The sequence below is a fragment of the Schistocerca americana genome, chromosome 7 (genome assembly GCF_021461395.2).
Source record: "Schistocerca americana isolate TAMUIC-IGC-003095 chromosome 7, iqSchAmer2.1, whole genome shotgun sequence".
Taxonomy (NCBI): Eukaryota; Metazoa; Arthropoda; class Insecta; order Orthoptera; family Acrididae; genus Schistocerca; species Schistocerca americana.
The window spans coordinates 474,486,196-474,509,204 of record NC_060125.1 but is presented as its reverse complement, the minus strand read 5'-3'; the positions used below and the strand labels follow the sequence as shown (position 1 = coordinate 474,509,204).

General features: G+C 42.0%; 1 protein-coding gene across 4 annotated transcripts in view; it reads left to right on the top strand.

Annotated features, from left to right (window-relative positions):
* The window catches only part of LOC124622425 (protein daughter of sevenless), a 243,346-nt gene that overhangs the window by 194,744 nt on the left and 25,593 nt on the right, over window positions 1-23,009 (top strand). For all 4 annotated transcript variants that reach the window (XM_047148121.1, XM_047148119.1, XM_047148120.1 and 1 more), the window contains 3 exons: window positions 7,922-8,096; window positions 10,695-11,035; window positions 13,903-14,170. In XM_047148121.1, coding sequence (XP_047004077.1) covers window positions 7,922-8,096; window positions 10,695-11,035; window positions 13,903-14,170 — 784 coding nt within the window. The remainder of the gene's footprint in view (window positions 1-7,921; window positions 8,097-10,694; window positions 11,036-13,902; window positions 14,171-23,009) is intronic.

Genomic DNA, 23,009 nt, shown 5'->3' with positions numbered 1-23,009 from the left:
TCCTTTAGGAGAGCTCATCGACTTGCTGCCACGGAAGCTCAGCGTGTTCGGTCAGAGAGGCGGTAGCTCTCTGTAATAATAATAATAATTAATAATAATAAAACTGAGTAAAGGAATCAACGATCAACTTGAACCGATGAAAAAAATAAAAAATTAGCCGGCACGGTAGCTCAGGGTGTTCGGTTAGAGAGCTCGTCGGCCTCTGTAATAAAAAAAAACTTAGTATCAACAACGAACTTGAACAGGTGTCATGTGGGTCCGCAACGACCAAACACAACGATCAACGAGGGAAAAAAAAGTGGCTAGCGTTGCTGTCTTTGGAACACGGGGTCCCGGGTTCGATTCCCGGCCAGGTGGGGGATTTTCTCTGCCCCGAGACTGGGTATTTGTGTTTTCCTCATCTTTTCATCATGCTCATCATCATTAGTGACGTGGCTAGATTGGATTGTGTAAAAGTTAGGACTTTGTATCATCATCATCATCATCATCATCATCATCATCATCATCATCATCATCATCATCATCATCATCATCATCATCATCATCATCATCATCATCATCATCATCATCATCATCATCATCATCATCATCATCATCATCATCATCATCATCATCATCATCATCATCATCATCATCATCATCATCATCATCATCATCATCATCATCATCATCATCATCATCATCATCATCATCATCATCATCATCATCATCATCATCATCATCATCATCATCAGCAGCAGCAGCAGCAGCAGCAGCAACTTCCAATGACTAGTCCACGTTAGAAGTCACCTGAGTAACAACTCCATCATGGACACTTCAACCGTTCTAAATCTTCCAAAGTCAACTGTTGGTTATGTGATAGTGAAAGTGTAAACGTGATCTAACAACCACAACTAACCATAGTCCGATTAAAATGACATACACTCCTGGAAATTGAAATAAGAACACCGTGAATTCATTGTCCCAGGAAGGGGAAACTTTATTGACACATTCCTGGGGTCAGATACATCACATGATCACACTGACAGAACCACAGGCACATAGACACAGGCAACAGAGCATGCACAATGTCGGCACTAGTACAGTGTATATCCACCTTTTGCAGCAATGCAGGCTGCTATTCTCCCATGGAGACGATCGTAGAGATGCTGGATGTAGTCCTGTGGAACGGCTTGCCATGCCATTTCCACCTGGCGCCTCAGTTGGACCAGCATTCGTGCTGGACGTGCAGACCGCGTGAGACGACGCTTCATCCAGTCCCAAACATGCTCAATGGGGGACAGATCCGGAGCTCTTGCTGGCCAGGGTAGTTGACTTACACCTTCTAGAGCATGTTGGGTGGCACGAGATACATGCGGACGTGCATTGTCCTGTTGGAACAGCAAGTTCCCTTGCCGGTCTAGGAATGGTAGAACGATGGGTTCGATGACGGTTTGGATGTACCGTGCACTATTCAGTGTCCCCTCGACGATCACCAGTGGTGTACGGCCAGTGTAGGAGATCGCTCCCCACACCATGATGCCGGGTGTTGGCCCTGTGTGCCTCGGTCGTATGCAGTCCTGATTGTGGCGCTCACCTGCACGGCGCCAAACACGCATACGACCATCATTGGCACCAAGGCAGAAGCGACTCTCATCGCTGAAGACGACACGTCTCCATTCGTCCCTCCATTCACGCCTGTCGCGACACCACTGGAGGCGGGCTGCACGATGTTGGGGCGTGAGCGGAAGACGGCCTAACGGTGTGCGGGACCGTAGCCCAGCTTCATGGAGACGGTTGCGAATGGTCCTCGCCGATACCCCAGGAGCAACAGTGTCCCTAATTTGCTGGGAAGTGGCGGTGCGGTCCCCTACGGCACTGCGTAGGATCCTACGGTCTTGGCGTGCATCCGTGCGTCGCTGCGGTCCGGTCCCAGGTCGACGGGCACGTGCACCTTCCGCCGACCACTGGCGACAACATCGATGTACTGTGGAGACCTCACGCCCCACGTGTTGAGCAATTCGGCGGTACGTCCACCCGGCCTCCCGCATGCCCACTATACGCCCTCGCTCAAAGTCCGTCAACTGCACATACGGTTCACGTCCACGCTGTCGCGGCATGCTATCAGTGTTAAAGACTGCGATGGAGCTCCGTATGCCACGGCAAACGGGCTGACACTGACGGCGGCGGTGCACAAATGCTGCGCAGCTAGCGCCATTCGACGGCCAACACCGCGGTTCCTGGTGTGTCCGCTGTGCCGTGCGTGTGATCATTGCTTGTACAGCCCTCTCGCAGTGTCCGTAGCGAGTATGGTGGGTCTGACACACCGGTGTCAATGTGTTCTTTTTTCCATTTCCAGGAGTGTAGTTGACGTCTGTCACTTGCAGGCACAGTGTTGCCACATCGGCTGCCGGCTACTGCTCGGTTATATATATATCACACGACGGTTCACTTCACAAATGCTGTTGGTGGTTAACGCGGAGCAATGTTGGTCTGACGGAAATGCGAGATGCTCTGTTGACAACTGATTTTAAGTGCCCAATGACTGAACTGCGGCAGACGACGCGTTTTGTAGCACTGAATTTAAACTCGTGTCCTAAACTTGTGATGTGCAATGTATTTGAGAAAACGGTGGCCAACAATCAGCGATAGAACTAAAATCACGATCTCTTTGTTCACAGCGATTAAAGCTAACCTCTCCGAGCAAACTCAAGATAGAAACAAACTGTAATTTCTCGCTATCATTCATTTGTTACCTGAAACTATTCTCACACTGGCTACACGAACTGCCACTTTCCCGACCGATGAGCAGTCATGGTTGGCACTTTGTTGTACATTATAGACTATACTGGCAGACTCCAAATGAAAAACTAATGATAGGAAGAAAAATAAGGGCAAATAATAAAGTCAATACGATAAAGAAAATGACGCGGGAAGTTTTAGAAATTAAAAAAATACATTTAAATCAATTGAGTAAAAATAATTGATTCTTTTGATGATATTTAGAAGTAAAAAAAAATGCTCTGTGCTTCACGAATTTCGAACCAACGAGTCTATACACGACAGGTTAATGCTTTTAACCCTGCTCTACAGCACTACAGTGCGTCAAGAAGTTACATTTAGGAGTCTGATATTCTAACGATGAATAGCAGCCTTCGAAAATTTGATTTCGTATAATACCGTGCGAAACTTTTGTAGTGCAAGCCGATCTATGTGATGTAGCGACCGTAGCAGCTGCGCTGTTCCAGACTGAATTGCCTAGAACCGCTCGGTCAAAGCGGCCGGCTATTAGTGTTTCATGCTGTTCCATTAACATATTAAGCGCGAGAAGAATGATTGTTTGAATGCCTCTGAGCGTGCATTATTTATTCTAATCTTACTCTCACTATCCTTATGTGAGCGATACGTAGTATGTTCCTATAGACACCATTTAAATCCGGTTCTCGAGACTTTAACAAACTTTCTCGGGATAGTATAGTCTATCTTCAAGAGTCGGCCTGACCATTCGTGATGCCCTTCTCTGTATACGTTCGATACTCCTTGTTAGTCATATCTGGTACGGGTCCCACACACTTGAGCAATATTCTAGGATGCGTCGCACGAGTGATTTGTGAGTAATCTTCGTTGTAGACTTACTGCACTTGCCCAATACTCTACCAATAAACCGAAGTCTACCACTCGCTTTACCCACGTCTGAACCTATTTGATCATTCCAGATCATATCCCAACAGTGTGTTACACCCAGGTATTTGTATGAGATGCCGATACCAGCAGTGACTCATTGATATTATAGTCGTAGGGCACTATGTTTTTTCATTTTGTGTTGTGGCTTGGCAAGAGAGCCAACCCACTATGAGAGGAAGCCGAAAGGCACGCGTTTTAGCTCACGCAGGCTGGCGTGATGTCTGGAACAGATCAAGGAAATTAGACTAGCAAAAAAGGACGTAGCTGTGGAATACTTAACTTCAATCCATAAATGGTGAACATCGCTCTTGACGGTACACGTTTTACAGCATCAATAGTAACTGGTAATGGCGCCTTGCTAGGTCGTAGCAAATGACGTAGCTGAAGGCTATGCTAACTATCGTCTCGGCAAATGAGAGCGTAATTTGTTAGTGAGCCATCGCTAGCAAAGTCGGCTGTACAACTGGGGGCGAGTGCTAGGACGTCTCTCTAGACCTGCCGTGTGGCGGCGCTCGGTCTGCAATCACTGATAGTGGCGACACGCGGGTCCGACGTATACTAACGGACCGCGGCCGATTTGAAGGTTACCACCTACCAAGTGTGGTGTCTGGCGGTGACACCACATGAAGTGTACAATTTTACCTTTCTGAATAATTAAAAGCAAGACCTCTGTACGACTTTGAAATCTTTTCAAAATACGACTGAACATTTATGCAGCTTCTTCTGGAGTACTTCATTGCAGATAACTGCATCATCTGCAAAAAGTATTGTTCCTATTGATATTGTCTGAAAGTTCACTAATATACAACATGAATAGCTAGGGTCCCAGCACATTTCCCTGGGGTACACCCGAAGTTACTTTTGCGTCTGACGATGACTCTCCATTCAAGATAAAAAGCTGTGTGATGAAGTACCAAATTAAAGGACCATATCTAGGATTCAGGTTCCAAAAGCAACAAGAAAGAAAGCTGGACAAGGTGAACTGACTAATTATTGTTGTGGTAGAATGAGATTTGCACTCTGCAGCGGAGTGTGCGCTTATATTAAACTTCCTGGCAGATTAAAACTGTGTGCCGAACCGAGACTCGAATTCGGGACCTTTGCCTTTCGCGGGCAAGTGCGCTACCAACTGAGCTACCCAAGCACGACTCACACCCCGTCCTCACAACTTAGAGCACTTGCCCGCGAAAGGCAAAGGTCCCGAGTTCGAGTCTCGGTCCGGCACACAGTTTTAATCTGCCAGGAAGTTTCTTATTGTTGTGGTAGTTTGACAGCGGCGAGCGATTTGGGCGTGACGTTAGCGCTCTGACTGGAGGAAACGAGCTCCAGCCAGTGAAGTGTCAACTATCAGGTAATTTTAATTGGATAACAAAACCAGGGACTGTCGAGCATTGTGGAGGTTGGTTGAAAAAGACTTTGTGAAATTAGCAAAAGGACTCAGTCTTAAGTTTCAAAGTGCTAACAGCAGTCCAGCTAACTAAAATACTGTCTGTGGACAGGGAGTTAAAAAGAATGGGGTACAATGCACAAGCACATCTTTTTACGAGGGCTGTTCAACAAGTATCCGATTTTATTTTTTATTGTTGAAACCAACAGTGGTATCGGGGCGCGGGCGCGCGCTGCCGCTGTCTTGCTCAAACCTGATTTTTGTTTTTTCCCGAATGCTAGTCGTTCACAAGCGTACACGTGGTAGTGATAGTCGCCATATTTTGTGTTATGGGCAAAACGACAAAAGAAAGTGGAACAATGCTACTGCGTCAGCTTAAAAAAGAGCTTTGCGATTCTCAAGTTGAACAATCCACAAGATTAGACAAGTGTTTGGAGGACGAAGCAATGTTTACTAGACGGATAAGGAAGTGTTACAACCGTTTCAAAGATGGCCACACATCAGTAAAGAGTGAAACACTGTCAGGTAGGCCTTAACGTCCGCAAACGAGGTTGTTGTTGATCACGTAAGGATCCTGGTGATTCAGGATAGATGAAATTGCAGACTAGTTTAAAATCAATGTTGGTTGGATCCCAACTTTAACGCAGTGATTAGTAGTTATGAGTCCTGGGTTTATGGGTACGACCCAGAAGCAAAGTTCCAGTCATTGCAATGTAAGCACAGCTGGACTTGTGGGCACCTGCTCATCATTCTCAATTCAAAGTTTTAAAACAGGCTTTCCAGCGATGTTTCCAGTGGTGGCATCGGGACTGGGAAAGGTGTGTAGAAGCTGAAGAAGATTGCTTTGAAGGTTGAAGGTGACTAGTGTCAATTATATCCAAATAAAGATTGATATTATAAATAAGTCACATACTTTTTGAAAAGACCTTGTAAGGGCGATGCTTGAGGTGGTGTGAAGAGTGACAGTGTTGGGACAGTGGTTAACTGGAGACGAGTGGTTTGGAGCGATGAATTACGTTAAGTCATTGCAATGGAGGTGTTCGGGTTTGGTGAATGCCTGGAGAATACTATCTGCCGTCATGTGTAGTGCAAACAGTGAAATACTGAGGAGGTGGTGTTACACTATGAGCATGTTTTTCATGGTTTAGGCATAGTCTGCTTATTGCACTTAAGAAAATGCTAAATGGGGAAGTATGTGAAAATATTTTACAGTATGTGTTCTGTATACACTGGAGGAACAGTCAGAATGTCAGGATTGTTCGTATCAGCATGACAATGCCCCCCCCCCCCCCCCCCCCCCCGACCCTACCATAAAGTAGCATCTATGAGGGAATGGTTTGTGGACAACATTTCTGAAATGGACTGGCCTCTCCAGAGTTCAGACCTGAACCAAATGGAACCTCTGCAGGATGAATTAGAACTGAGACTTCATTCCAGACACCATTGTCCGACATCACTATCTTATCTAGGTTTGGCTCTTGAGGAAGAATGATCTACCATTTCTCCTCAGACATTCAGATACCTTGTTGAAAGTGTCCTCGCCAGCATTCCAGTTGTCATAAAATCGAAGGTTGGTCACACCCCATATTGATCTACAGTAATAGGTGCCCGGGTACTTTTTGTCAGATGGGTTATTGGCTCAGTGAAAGAGAAGACTAGAATCATTTTGAGTGAAACAAAGTTTGGGTGATAATGGACAATGAAGGCTTATCTGTAAAAGCTAAAAATTATAATGTAGGGCGGGGCCACATTTAGTCAGGCTGACATGGCTGCAATGTAGCCTCAAAAATTTTACATTGAATGGAAATGTCAGTGTTTCAAAATCATGTTGTGGTCCTTTTATAATCATAAAAGCCATGATGTAATTCATATCAACATTCTCCCAAATAAACCAACAGAAAATAAGAGCATCCACCTCCCTAACCTTGCACTCCCTCTGATCAAATTCTTTTGTGGTTCGCAGTCAAGCATGTGGTACCTCTGTTGGCACAATTGCGAAGACTTTTGAAAGAGCAGTTACTGCAATGTTGGCAAACTGAAGTGAGTTTCATTTTACGAAGGGTATGAAATATACCATTTATTATACTGAAAATTGCTTCATGACGTAAGAGCAGAATTGACACGATTTAGAATGGATGGTGGATTGGATCTTGACACATGCTGCTTCTTTTCTGAGGAGTCTTTCTATTTCTCCTGGTGTGATTCCATATTTTACTTTGTTGTTTATGTTCAATGTAGCAAATATTTCAACAGTGGTAAGAGGTTTTTCCAACCTCTCTTACTCTCTATTGAAATGCATTACTGCTACCTATTACACATTCTATTTCCAAAATTTTTTTCCCCCTGACATCACCCGCCACTCTCGTACTGAAACTCATGGTTACAAATTAATTACCACGTAGCATAATTGGAAATATAGTGCTCTTAGTCTTCTGTGTTGTCATGATTTCTGTACATTGCCTGGAAGTTTTAGTAATTAATTTTTCACTTTTCATTACAATTGTTCTCCATGAACTGCCAATCTGTTTTTCTTTCAGTAAACTTTGACCAGCCTAACAACAACTTGTGTATGAAGTGTGTTTGCTACTTTATACTTAATTTTTTCTGTACATTAAAGACTGAACTGTACAATGTTGTGAGTATTCTTCTTGGTGTGATTCAGGAAATAGTGACCTCAATGTAACCAGCAAATTGTCACCTATCATTCATATAGAGAAACATCAGTGGGTACATAACTATTATGCCTTTTGAATAATACTGCAACAAACAATTAAATAAGAATGATGAATATGGTAGTTAATTTCTGTCGTACTTTTGAGAATATTTGGAACAAGTGCATTGAAATATTGTTGTGAACTGTTTGTCAAACAGGTTGATGCAGGTTTATCATTTGAAAACCGGAAGGTGAAGTACCATTACATGTTTGATGTCCAAACTCCGAAGAGAACGTATTACCTTGCAGCTGACTCGGAAGAGGACATGAACAAATGGGTTGAATGCGTATGCCAAGTTTGTGGACTTAAGGCATACCAAGATGATGATGTTGGTACGTACATACTTAAATGTGAAGAACTGAGTTTTAGAGATTGCAGCTCAAGACATTATTTATATGATACCAATGTGTAACATTCCCATACACTTTTATGTTTCGATATGTTAGATAAAGGAAAGGCAACTACTCACTTATAACTGACTGATGTGTGACACACAAAAACATGTCTTTACATTAGCTTTTGAGCTGTTGCTCTTTGTCTAGTAAAAGTACAGCAACGCACAATCACACAGACGCACAAATGCACACACCTGCTGTTTATTTTGATATGTTGTTGAAAGGATTTTGTTTTTTACACCAGAAGTGCAAGTGGACAAAACTGTGCACACTCACAATCTTACTTAAATGAAAGTGATCAATTACACATTACTTTCATCTATTACTTGCAATAAAATTTTAATGACATGTAGTATAGAGAAACTTTTTAATAAAAAGTGCATAATGGCAAATTTTCAGCCTCATTTTCTTTGGTCTAAATCTCATCGTAGTCCAGTTTAGAATTGGAAAAAATAGTACGTAGTAATTACTTTGAATATTTAATTGTTGTTGTAGTCCAAATTTGTATTAAATGTGTAAGAAATGTAAGTATAACTGTGCATAGTTAAACTTGGGAATGCCATCTCAAAGTTGTTTACAAGTTTTTGACTGAGGTTTATTGTAAAGGAGAAATGAATGAGGAAGCACTTTGTTGATGCTCCTCGATAGAAGAGCAGACTCACCTGTAAAGAAGAGAAGCTCTCATCATGAAAGCAAAGGTTTGTGGCCTCCATGAAGAATCATAAAGTGTAAATCCTGAATTATATATGGTGAAGAGAGTGAGTGTGTGAAGAAGAGAACTTGTCACAAATAGTCATCTTTTCTGATAATCATATTCCATCCTATATTATTGTCCATAAATTAAAATTAGAATTAATATTTTACAGACAGCAAAATACAAGTCAGCCACTGGAGTAAGGGGAATTGGCAATGAATAAATCATTGATGTTCCCCTTAAAATAAGCATTCCCCCCTCCTGAGGAAAATCACCCCAATACTGTGTAGGACAAACTCTACCGTTGATATTGGCCTCAGTTTGCTGAGTTAGACTGTCCAAAAGTTCCTTCAAGTATGTCACATGGAGCAGAAGCCACTCATTGAAGATTAGATCTTGCAGAGCCGCCAAATTGTGGGGAAGTTGATTGCTATGTTCCACTCAATGTTCCAAATAGTCTGGGGTTAAGATCAGGTGATGTAGCAGGCCAGTCTAGGTGCTCTAGGCTGCTGAGTATCCATCACACCAAGAGCTTATGTGTGCAGTCCCATGATCATGGCTGTTTTCAACTCAGAAGACAGGAGTGTCTGCAGTATAGCCTACTTGCCATGAGGACGTAGAAGAAACACTAGTTAGCTGGTTGAATTAGCATCCTGTTAATGCTTGTCGTAGCCTGAATGAGTAAGACCCAAGCCATACAACACATCTGAAACATCACAGAATCACCTCCGATGTGAACTATACCTGCCAAACACCGTATGGAGCCATTTGTGCACTTGATGCCATGTTTCGTTGGACAAGAGACAAAACTGCTACTCTTGGGCCACACTGCACACTTTGAGTGAGCTATCGTCCAATTTGTGTTGTTGGGCTGTTGAAGACATGAGGCATTACTGATCAGTATCAGCAAATTCCCTTTACAATGTTTGCACAAAAAACTGTTTGAGATGGACCTGCATTCCCCGATAACTAGAGAAATTCCTCTTGGAAAACTGATTGTCATTAACAAGGTGTGACACACTTCTCCAGTTCCTGTGGGTGAGAACCTCCTTACCATCACTGTTCTTATACCATGTTAAATGGATGCAAGTAGCACACCATTTGTTGCAGACAACTTGGACAATCTCCGCTGATATACCAACAAAATGGGCATCATTATTCTTCATGTGGTCATGAGCATGTCTAAACATGATGGTTCCTTTTTCTTTATGCCATTCTTGCATCTCCATTCCAACCCATCTTAATGCGCCGATTTGATATGCCCAAGTGGCAGATCCACACTATTTCACTGCCACAACTAGTGTAAGCAATGGAGGGTCGCATGGCCACATGATACCAAAATACAGCACACCAAAGTGACCAGTGTGCTCATTTAAGGAGGTGATTATTAACTTTGTCTGGTGACCTTATGTTTTATAATTATTTCCCTCACTGAAACGGTGAAACAAGTTCTTCCATTACTTAAGTAACCATTTATACATGGAATAGTGTTACCATATCATATCTGTATTTTGTACTATACATTTATATAACATTGTGAGACATATCAATAGCTAACAACTACTTTTTGACATTTCTTGAAGCTCGCAACTGTATTTGTATGGGAAAATTTAAAAATTGGAGAATAACAAAAGTGAAAGTCAACAAACAATTCATTAGCTGCAGTGAGACTTATCAGATTGCAGGAAACTATGGAGTGAATTACTGTATTTTTAGCAAAGATCTTAAATAAAAGTGGTTCTCAAATAAACATCTTCCTATTAAATTTTTTATTTGTGAATTGATTTTGTACTGGGTAAAATGATTGTTTTAATAGTAATAGAGGATTTCTCTGTTTGTAGATGTGGAGGAAGCAGCAGATGCAGTACAGCTCCCTATGTTGCTTGTAGCTGCCGATGGTGCTGCTGCTGTTGAATGTGTGCCAGAGATGAGGGGCAGTGCCACAAATATCAGTGCTACAAATACAAGTACGAGTGCAACGGACTCGCCACCAGTATCACCAGTTAGCACTGTCTCGGGTCCATACATAGCTATTAGTGAATGCATATCAGGGCATCCACTTACAGGGCCAGAGGATAATCTGGACGAGCTGCTGCAGCGTGATACTCATATATTCATGACCCGTGCCCATTATGGACTTGTCAACACAGAGTATGGTACAGCTGTCCACCAAGCTCGAAGTGTAAGTATCCCTAATGCTTATATAATGCAAAAATGATCACAGACTGTGTTTTGAGATTGATTAAAAGTTGGCATCTTAAGTGAATTGCCTTCTTGTCATGTTGATGTAAGTACTTGTTTAATTAAATATTATTTACAGGTTACGTAATTTTGCATGTTGATGCAGGTGTACACACTGGCTTGTTAGATTTTCCTGGAACTACATGAATTGCTTCATTGATAAGGCATTGTTGGAGAATTTAATGAGAATTTAGGAGTCCTTTGCTGTTGTTGTTGTTGTTGATATTGTTTGATGACAGTATTTACAATGTTGTGACTACCGTTAATGGAATGTTTGACACATGCTGTGTAAAATGTGAATCTACGCATAAAAATCTACATGAGGATAATAGTGTGCTTCCAAGTGTTTGCTGACCTGTTTCCATTTTATCCACATCACTTCAATGACCGGTGGACTCCAACCATTCTACAAGTACACATAACAGCAAAACTTGCAGCACTTGAAGAAGTTAGCTGGTTTGGTCATTGAAATATTGTGCATAAAATGGGAACAGTTATTTGGCAGAACACCCAATAGCACACTATTAACCAGTTGTGCTGAAAAAATTCTGTAACACACTTCTCCACGAAGATATTTCTTTATAAATGTAATATGTACTAAAATCTGATTAAAAATACTTGTCATCAGATGTTTGTTACATGACACTGCACCGAACGAGGTGGCGCAGTGGTTAGCACACTGGTTTCGCATTCGGGAGGACGACGGTTCAATCCCGTCTCCAGCCATCCTGATTTAGGTTTTCTGTGATTTCCCTAAATCGTTTCAGGAAAATGCCGGGATGGTTCCTTTGAAAGGGCACGGCCGATTTCCTTCCCCATCCTTCCCTAAACCGAGCTTGCGCTCCGTCTCTAATGACCTTGTTGTCGACGGGACGTTAAACAACACTAACCTAACCATGACACTGCATTATTGCCACATCATCTGTGAACTGCACATTAGTTTGGGCTCAGACAACAGGGAGCAGGCCCTGACAACTCCAACAGTCCACAGTTGCTGGCAGCAGTTAACTGGGATGCCGGCAGTGCCTGATAAGAGTATGTGTATATGCAACACTACTTGGAAAATGAAACTGCTTTGCTGTGGCGCATTGGTAGCAGCAGACAGTTTGTCCATGGTATTGAGAGTTCTGGTTGAAGGAACTAATCTCTGAGATGTGAAGAGTCTAGTAGTATGTAATTTTAATCAGGCTGTATACTGGTAAACAGTATGTAAATAACATGTCCGTATGGCATGAAGTTCATTACTGCATAACTGTCACTGAGTCTTATTCCAAAATATGACAGTGAATGAGTGGGGGTTATTGTAACTATTGTTCTGCGTTCGGTGGTTGAGCATTATCACCCTCTCAGTGCTCTCAAAAAGTCTTTGTTGTTGTTGCTCTTGTGATTGCTCTTTATGGCTTGTGTAGATAAACACAAATAGAGTGTAACTTGCATTGATGTTTACATGAAATAGAGGATGGGGAAAGAAAGAGAAGGGATGGGTGGGAATTAGTGACTTCCAGCAATGCAGGGCATTATGGTAATGTAATGGCAAAAGTTGAAAATTTGTGTTAGGCCAGGATTCAGATGGCTGCAGTGATTAAGGCAACTGCTCATGAGAAGCAGTAAATCTGGGTTTGTGTCCAGTGTGACAGATTTTCAACTTTTGCCATTGTATTACCACAGTTCCGTGCACAACTGGAAGTAACGAATTCCCACTCATCCCTTCCCTTTCTTTCCCCTTCCTCTATTTCATGTAAATGTATGCACCAACAGTGTCATCAAAAGTGGTGTCTGTTATGTTGGACATGCCCAACAGAACAGATGCCACTCAAATAGGTACATTTATATTGATGTCTTTCATCTAATTTCTTCACACACATCCTTTTTGTTGTGCTAGCTGGATGTTTCTCTGTTCTTGACACATCAGAATTCCTAACTGCTTACGTGATCTTTTATGATGATGCCATTTCCATTACATGCTGAGCTCATTTACAATTATTGACACCTATGTTTCTTCTATGATACTTTTTCTCTATTTATTTAGTATTGTACATGAAGATTCAATTTTATTTATCCTTTTAGCAAGTTAACTAAATCTACCATTACCAGAGTAAGTGAAATGTTGGATTTTAGAAGTATTGATTTTGTTCTGATGAATGGATGTTGAACTATTTAGTGTGCCAGATTTCAGATTGTGCTACAGCATCTCAGGTCTTTGACAGTAGTTTTTGAGATTTTAATTCATCCACCAGTGATTCTTTTGTGTGAAATATTTGATCTTTTTTTAGGTTTGGGGCGTTATTTTGTAATTTCAGTCACTAATAGTGCTAATGTTGTTAAGACTGACTCAACAGACAACAGCAAAACAACTGCTATTGCTGCTGCTAAACATCCTACCAGCACTATTAATACTCCTCATGTAGTTCTTCCCGATAATTCATTGTTTAATTTACATTCTGTTACATATTTCTTCCTGGCACTCATCTTCACCAGTTGTGATTATGCGTAATGGCGCATTATGTGGGTATAGTCTCCACTGTTTTTGTCGTTGGAGTTTTTTCTTATCTGCTGCTCTAAGACTGAAATTTTAAGGTGTGAGGGGGAATTACAGAAAAACTGATGTTAGTGATGGTGTAATTGTATTAAAATGGTGTAATTGTATTAAAATTTTTACTGTAGTCTTCTCTAAATACTTCCCTCACAACTACTGATGAAATAAGTGATTCAACTTGACAAGAAGTACTGATTTATATGAATGTTTAAATTTCTCCAGTCCATTTTTTTACACAGTGTGTTTATGTGTAATTCATTGATGTTTAACAGGTGAAGGGAAAGGAACCAGAACCATCATCTGTTAAACCTACTATAGTCCTTCAGAAAGCACCTGTACCTGCAGCACGCAAGCGGCAAGTGTATGAAGAGGCACCACCCCCAGAAGTAGTAACTGGAGAATTTTATGACTTACCACGAAAGCTACATCCGCCAAACTTAGACTTGCAACAGAGCAGTGGCACTGGCTTGGGAACACCACCCCACAGTCCTAACACGGATGGAGAGAGTGTGTTCACAGATGATGATACTGTTGGACCAGGTATACAACCTATGAGCTCTTTTAACAGTTGCACAGTTAAAGTTACCACAGTTTTTTCAATATCATGTGCTGTAGATTATTGTAATTGTACACATTAGTGTTAAAACTACTGCAGAATATTATCTTAAGACTTTAAACAGTGGGCAGTTTCCTCTTTTTCGCTGGCTAGGAAACCGTTACACTCATTAAACCATTCCCATTTTTTCTTGATTGCCTCCTACCATAGCTCACTTATTGCAGTTAGATTCTGATGATACATATTGTCCGGCACCCATCTGTCTCAAGATATTGATGGCGATGTGTGAAAAGCATGATTTCTGTATGCTTTCTGTCACTGTACTTGCTGGATCCAGCTGCGGAATAGTATTAATTTTCTGTGAATTGGATTGCACAAAATTAAAAAAAACTACCTTGCATCTCATGAATATGCTTTGATGATAAGCTGTTCATATTTCCTACTGTTCAAAATCCTCGACTCTAAGTTTAGTGTGGACTTGGTGTGGTGTTCCTCTAATTTTTCTGCAATTTGAATTTCAAATATCATATACTTACTTCCCTGTTGTATTTGTTTTATTAACTCCAACCGTTTTTTTAAAGTTAAGTTGGTCTGAATATGACAGTGCTTTACTGGGCTTGGTCCTATTTTAGGTGGCATGCTGTTGCTTTACTCCAGCCTTAGAACTGAGTGACCTTGCTAGTTATAGGGGTACCTACAGTGTAACATGCATTGTGAACCACTGCACAGTTCTGCATTTTTCAGATGGAAGAAAACATTTCCAAAGATGGAATAAATGAAAAGTAGCACATAAAAATCCTAGGAATTACTTGAGGGTCAAACTCTAGATCTTTCAACCAATAGTAGGACACTCTACGGCTGAACCACCATTACTGTTGTTGTCATTCATGAGAGTCCATGTTTATGCAAGGTTGTTTCTCTTTGAAGCACCTACAGGTTTTGAGGGAAGCACTCACCACTATTGTAAATTTATCTTACAGGGATATTATAAATGATTCATTCCTTTTCAAAGCTCTGTATTTTCCAAAATAAGAGGGGTATACAATAAGTAATAAACACTTTTTTTCCTGGAAGCAGGTTAGTTCTATTCAGGATTCCAGTACCCTATATTATTCTCCACTCTTTTGACTACTAAACAACATTATCTCTGTTTAATGCAACAGCCTTACACCACCAATTTGCGAGGGCTTTTACACCAGCATGGTACCACTCTACTGGTTGATGTCAGGGCCAATGTGTTGTGCATCAACAGCCTCCCCATAGTCCACATACTGCTTCCTATAGAGTGCTTCCTTTATTAGGCCTGACAGATGGAAGCTCTGGGCACACACCTTTGAGTAAGACGATGATGTGTCTGCGCTACCAACGGAGATGTCCAGTCGAGAAGCGAGGTGTTAGATTGTGATGTGTTGATCACCTCGTATGAGAGTGTTTGTATATTACAACACTGCAGGAATCATAGTTGTGTGTGGCTGGCTGGCATGCAGAAGATCAGATGGGTTTGCACAACCTTGTTGTGATGATGACAGATGCCTCACTGTGCTTTCATTCACTGTAAAGTCTCCCTCCATTACAGGCTCCATTTTGAAGGCTACCTATAGCACCACCATGTAGCAGAACTTCATGATACTACAGGGGATAGAGCAGTAATGTTCCACAATGTTGGACAACAAATTCAGTGTTTCTTCATCTGAAATCATTTGAGAAAAAGTGTTTCATTACTTATTGAACACCCCTCGTACTACATGCACACACCTGATTTATGCCTGAACAGTACTGCAAACTCTCAAAGTTTGCATTTTACCCACCAGTTAGAATTAAGAGTACAGTGCCTTGAAAACATTGTGACAAAGCAAGAAAATAGTTTTCATGTGTTGGAATATGCAGCATGCAACAGTTAAGTATGCATTGTGCATTCAGAACGAAAAATGGAAAAGAACAACCACTTTCAAAAACATAGTGGATTGGTATGACAATTGATGGTTGCTGGTTGTATCTGTAAGATGAAAAGTGCTGGTCGACCAAGTGTACCAGATGTATCCATGGAGAAAGTAAGGAAAAGTTTCATATGCAGCCAAAAAAATCAATGGTCCATGCAAGCCAAGCACTTGGAATACCACAGCAGACTGTGTGAAATATTTCTGATGATGGTCACATTTCAGGCCACACCATATGCAGCTCACACAATAATTAAAATCTGAAGATTATGGCTGGTGCTTTCAGTTTTGAATCACAATGCAGCAAGGACTTAAGGATGAGCATTTCACCTCCAAGCTGATATTCGATGAAGCAACATTCTATACATGGTGATTCAAAAAGAATACCACAACTTTAGGAATTTAAAACTCTGCAACGACAAAAGGCAGAGCTAAGCACTATCTGTCGGCGAATTAAGGGAGCTATAAAGTTTCATTTAGTTGTACATTTGTTCGCCATTTCAGCCAATAAAGTTTTTGGTCCCTTTTTCTTCGAAGGTGCTACTGTAACTGGACTACAGTATCTGGAGATGTTAGAGAATTGGCTGTTCCCTCAGCTCGAACAAGAAGCACAACAATTCATATTTCAGCAGGATGGAGCGCCACCACATTGGCACTTATCTGTCCGTAACTACTTGAACGTCAACTACCCGAGGCGATGGATCGGCCGCCAGGCAGCCCGTGACAGAGCACTTCATCACTGGCCTCCAAGAAGCCCTGATCTTACCCCCTGCGATTTTTTCTTATGGGGATATGTTAAGGATATGGTGCTTCGGCCACCTCTCCCAGCCACCATTGATGATTTGAAACGAGAAATAACAGCAGCTATCCAAACTGTTACGCCTGATATGCTACAGAGAGTGTGGAACGAGTTGGAGTATCGGGTTGATATTGCTCGAGTGTCTGGAGGGGGCCATATTGAACATCTCTGAACTTGTTTTTGAGTGAAAAAAACCTTTTTAAATACTCTTTGTAATGATGTATAACAAAGTTATATTATGTTTCTTTCATTAAATGCACATTTTTAAAGTTGTGGTGTTCTTTTTGAATCACCCTGTATATTGCGAAAGATTAATCACCACTACAGGAGAATTTGGGGCACTGAACGTCATCATTGAATTGTGATGCATAAATGAGATTTGCAGAAGGTTAATGTTTCCTGTGCAGTGTCAAAGACAAAGCTGTATGGGCTGTTTGTCTTCTGTGAGAAGACTGTGATGGATACCTCTTACTTGCTATGTTGCAGTTGTGGTTGTTCCCACAACTGACAGCTGATTCCGAGACTTGCATCTTCCAACAAGATGAGGAACTTCCTCATTGGAGCATGGATGCTTGTAACCACCTAAAGATGAACTCCCCTATCTGTGGATTCATCGTAGTGGTGAAGATGATGTGGCTCTGTTCGCTTGGCCTCCCAGGTCACCTTACCTAACTACTTGTGATTTCCCCCCCCCCCCCCCCCCCCCCTTTGGTGATACATTGAGGAATGCGTTTACTATCTCCAGCACAAAACTCAAACTTTGGGAGTTTAACATTCTATTCGTGCATCAATCATATTTGTATGTGCAATACTTCAGAAACTCCTCAGGGAGTCACACCTAGTGATACATGGCTGGCGACCACGGGGCCCCGAGCTGAGTCCTGGCATTGCTTCCACTTACTTATGCCAGGCTCCTCACTTTTATCTTTCCTATCTGGCCACCCTCGGCCAGCTCTTGTTCTTTTCCGACCCTGACGCTATTAGGTTTCGAGGGCTAGGGGTCTTTCGTTTTCCAACCTATACTTCTCATGCAGCATCTGACCCGGAGCGGGTGGTTGCAAAAGGCATCTGTATCCCATGTTAGGGGCGGCCTCCAGAACTGCGGAAGGCAACGGAATACCACCGCAGATTATCTTCCCTGCATAATGCAGTCTCCATTTTATGCACAAAAAATGGCTTCCTCTCATGTTAAATCAGTGTCCGGAGGTAAAATAGTCCCCCATCCGGATCTACGGGAGGGACAACTTGAAAGGAGGCAAAAAATCAAAACCAGAATTGGTACCTGGAATGTCAGAACTCTGCTACAAGCAGGAAAACTAGAAAACCTTTAAAGAGAGATGGAAAAGAATCATATGGACCTCGTAGGAGTTGCTGAGGTAAGATGGAATGGACATGGAGAGTTGCAGTCAGATGAATATGTATTCTACTACTCAGGAGGAGAAGTAAAAGGAATTAATGGAGTAGGAATGATTATGACAAAGGAATTGGCTAAATGTGTGGAATATGTAGACTATGCAAATGACCGGGTTATTGGTGTAAGGCTGAAAGGAACACACAAAGATTTACTGATTGTCCAGGTGTATATGCCAACTTCAGAACATGACCAAATTGTAGAGAATAATGGACGAAAATAAAAAAATGCTGCAAAATAGTAATGGGAGACAGGAACGCCATTGTGGGAGAAGGGAAAGAGGGAAACATAGTAGGCATTCATGGTCTTGGAGAGAGAAATGACAGAAGTGAATGGTTAATTGACTTCTGCAGGGAAAGGCAGCTGATAGCGGCAAACACATGGTTCAAGAACCATAAGAGGCGGCTCTACACTTGGAAATCACCAGGGGATAAATACAGAAACCAAATCGATTTTATACTGGTAGAAGAAAGATACAGAAATGGAATCGAGAAGGTGCACACATTACCAGGTGCAGATATTAATAGTGACCACAACTTTGGCAGAAGTAGAAATAAGAATGAAAAAACTGAAAAAGGCGACAATGGTGAAGAAGTGGGATCTAGAGAAGATAAGGTCCAACAAAGAACAAATTACAGAAATGCTATCACGGGACTTTCTAAACACATTACGAGACAAAGAAGCACCTGATAATGCCAATGAGTACTCGAATATGCTGAAAGAAGGAATCATTAAAGCAGGGCAGCAAAATATAGGATATGTAAAAGGGAAAAGGTCAAAAAAACCATGGGTCACACAAGAATTGATTTCCAAGAAGGAGGAGAGAAGAAAATTGAAAAACAAGAACACTGAAGATGCAAGAAAGATATACCGAAGGTTAAATAACGAACTGCGAAGAGAAACAGAGCAGGCTAGGAAAAAATGGCTAAAAGAGGAATGTGATGAAATTGAAGAACTGGACAGGAAGGGAAGATACGACTTACTATACAACAGAGTAAAGACTATGATATGGGAACAAAACAGAGCAGGAAGTGCTACTATGGAAATTTTGAGTAAAGACGGAGAGGTAGTGTACAAAGATCGTGATGATGTCCTCCAGAGATGGGAAGAATATATAAAAGAGCTATATGACACAAATAGCAAACCAGAAACTCTGGAACTTGAATCACACAACAGTGTAAGTGATGAAGAGAAAGGACCGACCATCATAATGGAAGAAGTAAAGTCTGCCATTGCTGCAATGAAAAATGGCAAAGCAGTAGTTACAGATACAATACCGGGAGAAATACTAAAATGCTTGAACCACAATGGAATAAGAGAAATATTGAGGTTATGTAATAAAATATATGACAGTGGTGAATGGCCTGAGGACTTTTTGACAACAGTAATGATTCCATTACCGAAAAAACAAGGAACCAAGAAATGCAGCGAGCGCAGGACAATCAGCCTCGTTTCACATGCAGCCAAATTGATGTTAAGAATAATTAATGAAAGACTTGAAAAAGTAATAGAGGAGAATCTCGGCGAGGAGCAGTTTGGCTTTAGACGGAATACGGGCACCAGAGATGCAATAGGCTCCTACGATTCTTGGGAGAAAGGTTTATTGAAAAAGGAAGAGACCTATATATGTGCTCCATCGATTTAGAAAAGGCATTTGACAATGTGGTTTGGGACAAGCTGGCGACTATTATGAGGGAAAAGAGAGTGGACTGGAAAACCAGAAGACTTATAAACTCATAATACCTTAATCAAAAAGTTTCAGTTAAAGTGAGAGGAGAAAGTACAAACTGGATCAGACTAGGGAAAGGAGTAAGACAAGGATGCTGTTTATCACCTACTCTTTTCAACCTGTACTTGGAAAATATGATTGACCAATGCTCATTAGATGACAAAGGAGTAGAAATTGGAGGAAGAAGAGTAGTGTGCTTGAGATTTGCTGATGACATGGTTCTTCTAGCCACAGGGGAAAAAGAATTACAGCATTTGGTGGACACCATTGCAACTAACGGAAAAAAAATATGGAATGAAAATGAACACAAATAAAACAGAAGTATTGGCAATAGGAGGAAATAAGGAAATAAAAATTGTGCTGAATGGAGAAACACTGGAACAGGTGCAAAAATTTAAGTATCTTGGAAGCAGGATAGACCCTGACTGGAAGTGCACCACAGAAATTAAAACAAGGATAGCAATGGCAAAAGAGGCGTTTTATAAGAAAAGGAGAATCTTCTGCAGCAGTCTGGACAAAGAACTCAGAAAGAGACTCATAAAATGTCTTGTATGGAGTGTTCTTCTATATGGTGCTGAAACATGGACTATGAGGAAAAAAGACAGAGAAAGGCTTCTGAGATCTTCACATGGCGGAAGATGGAAAGAATAAGTTGGATGGACAGAGTAAAAAATGAAGAGGTACTGAGAAGAGTGGGAGAGGAAAGACAGTTACTAGATGTAATAAAGAAAAGAAAAAGAAATTGGATTGGGCATATATTAAGAAAGAATGACGGACTGATAAAAACAGTTTTAGAAGGTTATGTAGAAGGGAAAAGGAAGCGAGGAAGGAAGAGATTCCAGATACTGGATGACATGATGTACGGTACAACGTACAGCAGCCTTAAGAAGGAAGCAATGAAGCAATGGATCGCAGAAAATGGAGAGGCAAAGGACCTGCTAATATAGCAGATAACTGATGATGATGATGATGATGATGATGATGATGATGATGATTACTTCAGAAAAGATAGAGCATCAAAACTCAACAAGTCATTTATAATAGCACTGTATAGTTGGTCCTGGATTGCACAGTTAATTCAGTCTTCAGGGCCACATCCACCAGCTGTATCATTGGATGTGGTATGGAGGGACATGGGGTAAGCACACCACTCTCCCAGCCATTGTCACTTTTTGTTTCCTGGAGCCGCTACTACTAGCTCAGTTAGCTCCTCAGTTGCGTCATGAGACTAAGTGTACCCTTTTCCATTCCTCCTATCAAGAAAGAATCCATGCCAATATCAGAAACTGAGCCTGAGTCCTCTGCACGGCAGACAGATATGCTAACATCTGCTAGAAATTTAAGTGTTAGGAAATGTTTTGGAGGGTAACTGTGTGGAGTGTAGCCTTATGTAGAAGGAAATGTGGTCAATAAATCAGTTTGGATAAGAAAAGAATTTAAGATTTTAAAATCTGGTATTACAGAAAATGATTAGATGGGTACACCAGATAACTAATGAAGAAGTAGTGAATCATATTCAGGAGAAAAAAAAAATACCTGCACAACTTGACTCAATTACATCAGTGAATAGTAATCTGGGTGGTATATCTGTGTGTGTGTGTGTGTGTGTGTGTGTGTGTGTGTGTGGGGTGGGGGGGGTAGGGGTAGGTGGGATGGTGTTAAAGTGGTGTTAAAGAGGGAAACCAAGGCTTGAATACCAAAATTTGAATGGATGTAACGTGCAGTTGCAGTGTAGAGATCAAGAGACCTGTTGCGAGATAGACTACCCTATTATTAGACTGACTTAATGATGTGGGAGAGCTGTATCAAACCAATCCTCAGATTGAAGACTAGGAAAAAAAAACATGTACACTGATCATATAATGAAGGCTTTCATAACCATATCACTTAGTTACTCAGGAGTCTTCTAAGGCGCATGTCCTTGTGCCATGAATTTTTCGATTCCTGTGCAGGACATCTTCAGAGACTCACCAAAAACAGCACACTTTTTTGTATACACACACACTCCTGGAAATTGAAATAAGAACACTGTGAATTCATTGTCCCAGGAAGGGGAAACTTTATTGACACATTCCTGGGGTCAGATACATCACATGATCACACTGACAGAACCACAGGCACATAGACACAGGCAACAGAGCATGCACAATGTCGGCACTAGTGCAGTGTATATCCACCTTTCGCAGCAATGCAGGCTGCTATTCTCCCATGGAGACGATCGTAGAGATGCTGGATGTAGTCCTGTGGAACGGCTTGCCATGCCATTTCCACCTGGCGCCTCAGTTGGACCAGCGTTCGTGCTGGACGTGCAGACCGCGTGAGACGACGCTTCATCCAGTCCCAAACATGCTCAATGGGGGACAGATCCGGAGATCTTGCTGGCCAGGGTAGTTGACTTACACCTTCTAGAGCACGTTGGGTGGCACGGGATACATGCGGACGTGCATTGTCCTGTTGGAACAGCAAGTTCCCTTGCCGGTCTAGGAATGGTAGAACGATGGGTTCGATGACGGTTTGGATGTACCGTGCACTATTCAGTGTCCCCTCGACGATCACCAGTGGTGTACGGCCAGTGTAGGAGATCGCTCCCCACACCATGATGCCGGGTGTTGGCCCTGTGTGCCTCGGTCGTATGCAGTCCTGATTGTGGCGCTCACCTGCACGGCGCCAAACACGCATACGACCATCATTGGCACCAAGGCAGAAGCGACTCTCATCGCTGAAGACGACACGTCTCCATTCGTCCCTCCATTCACGCCTGTCGCGACACCACTGGAGGCGGGCTGCACGATGTTGGGGCGTGAGCGGAAGACGGCCTAACGGTGTGCGGGACCGTAGCCCAGCTTCATGGAGACGGTTGCGAATGGTCCTCGCCGATACCCCAGGAGCAACAGTGTCCCTAATTTGCTGGGAAGTGGCGGTGTGGTCCCCTACGGCACTGCGTAGG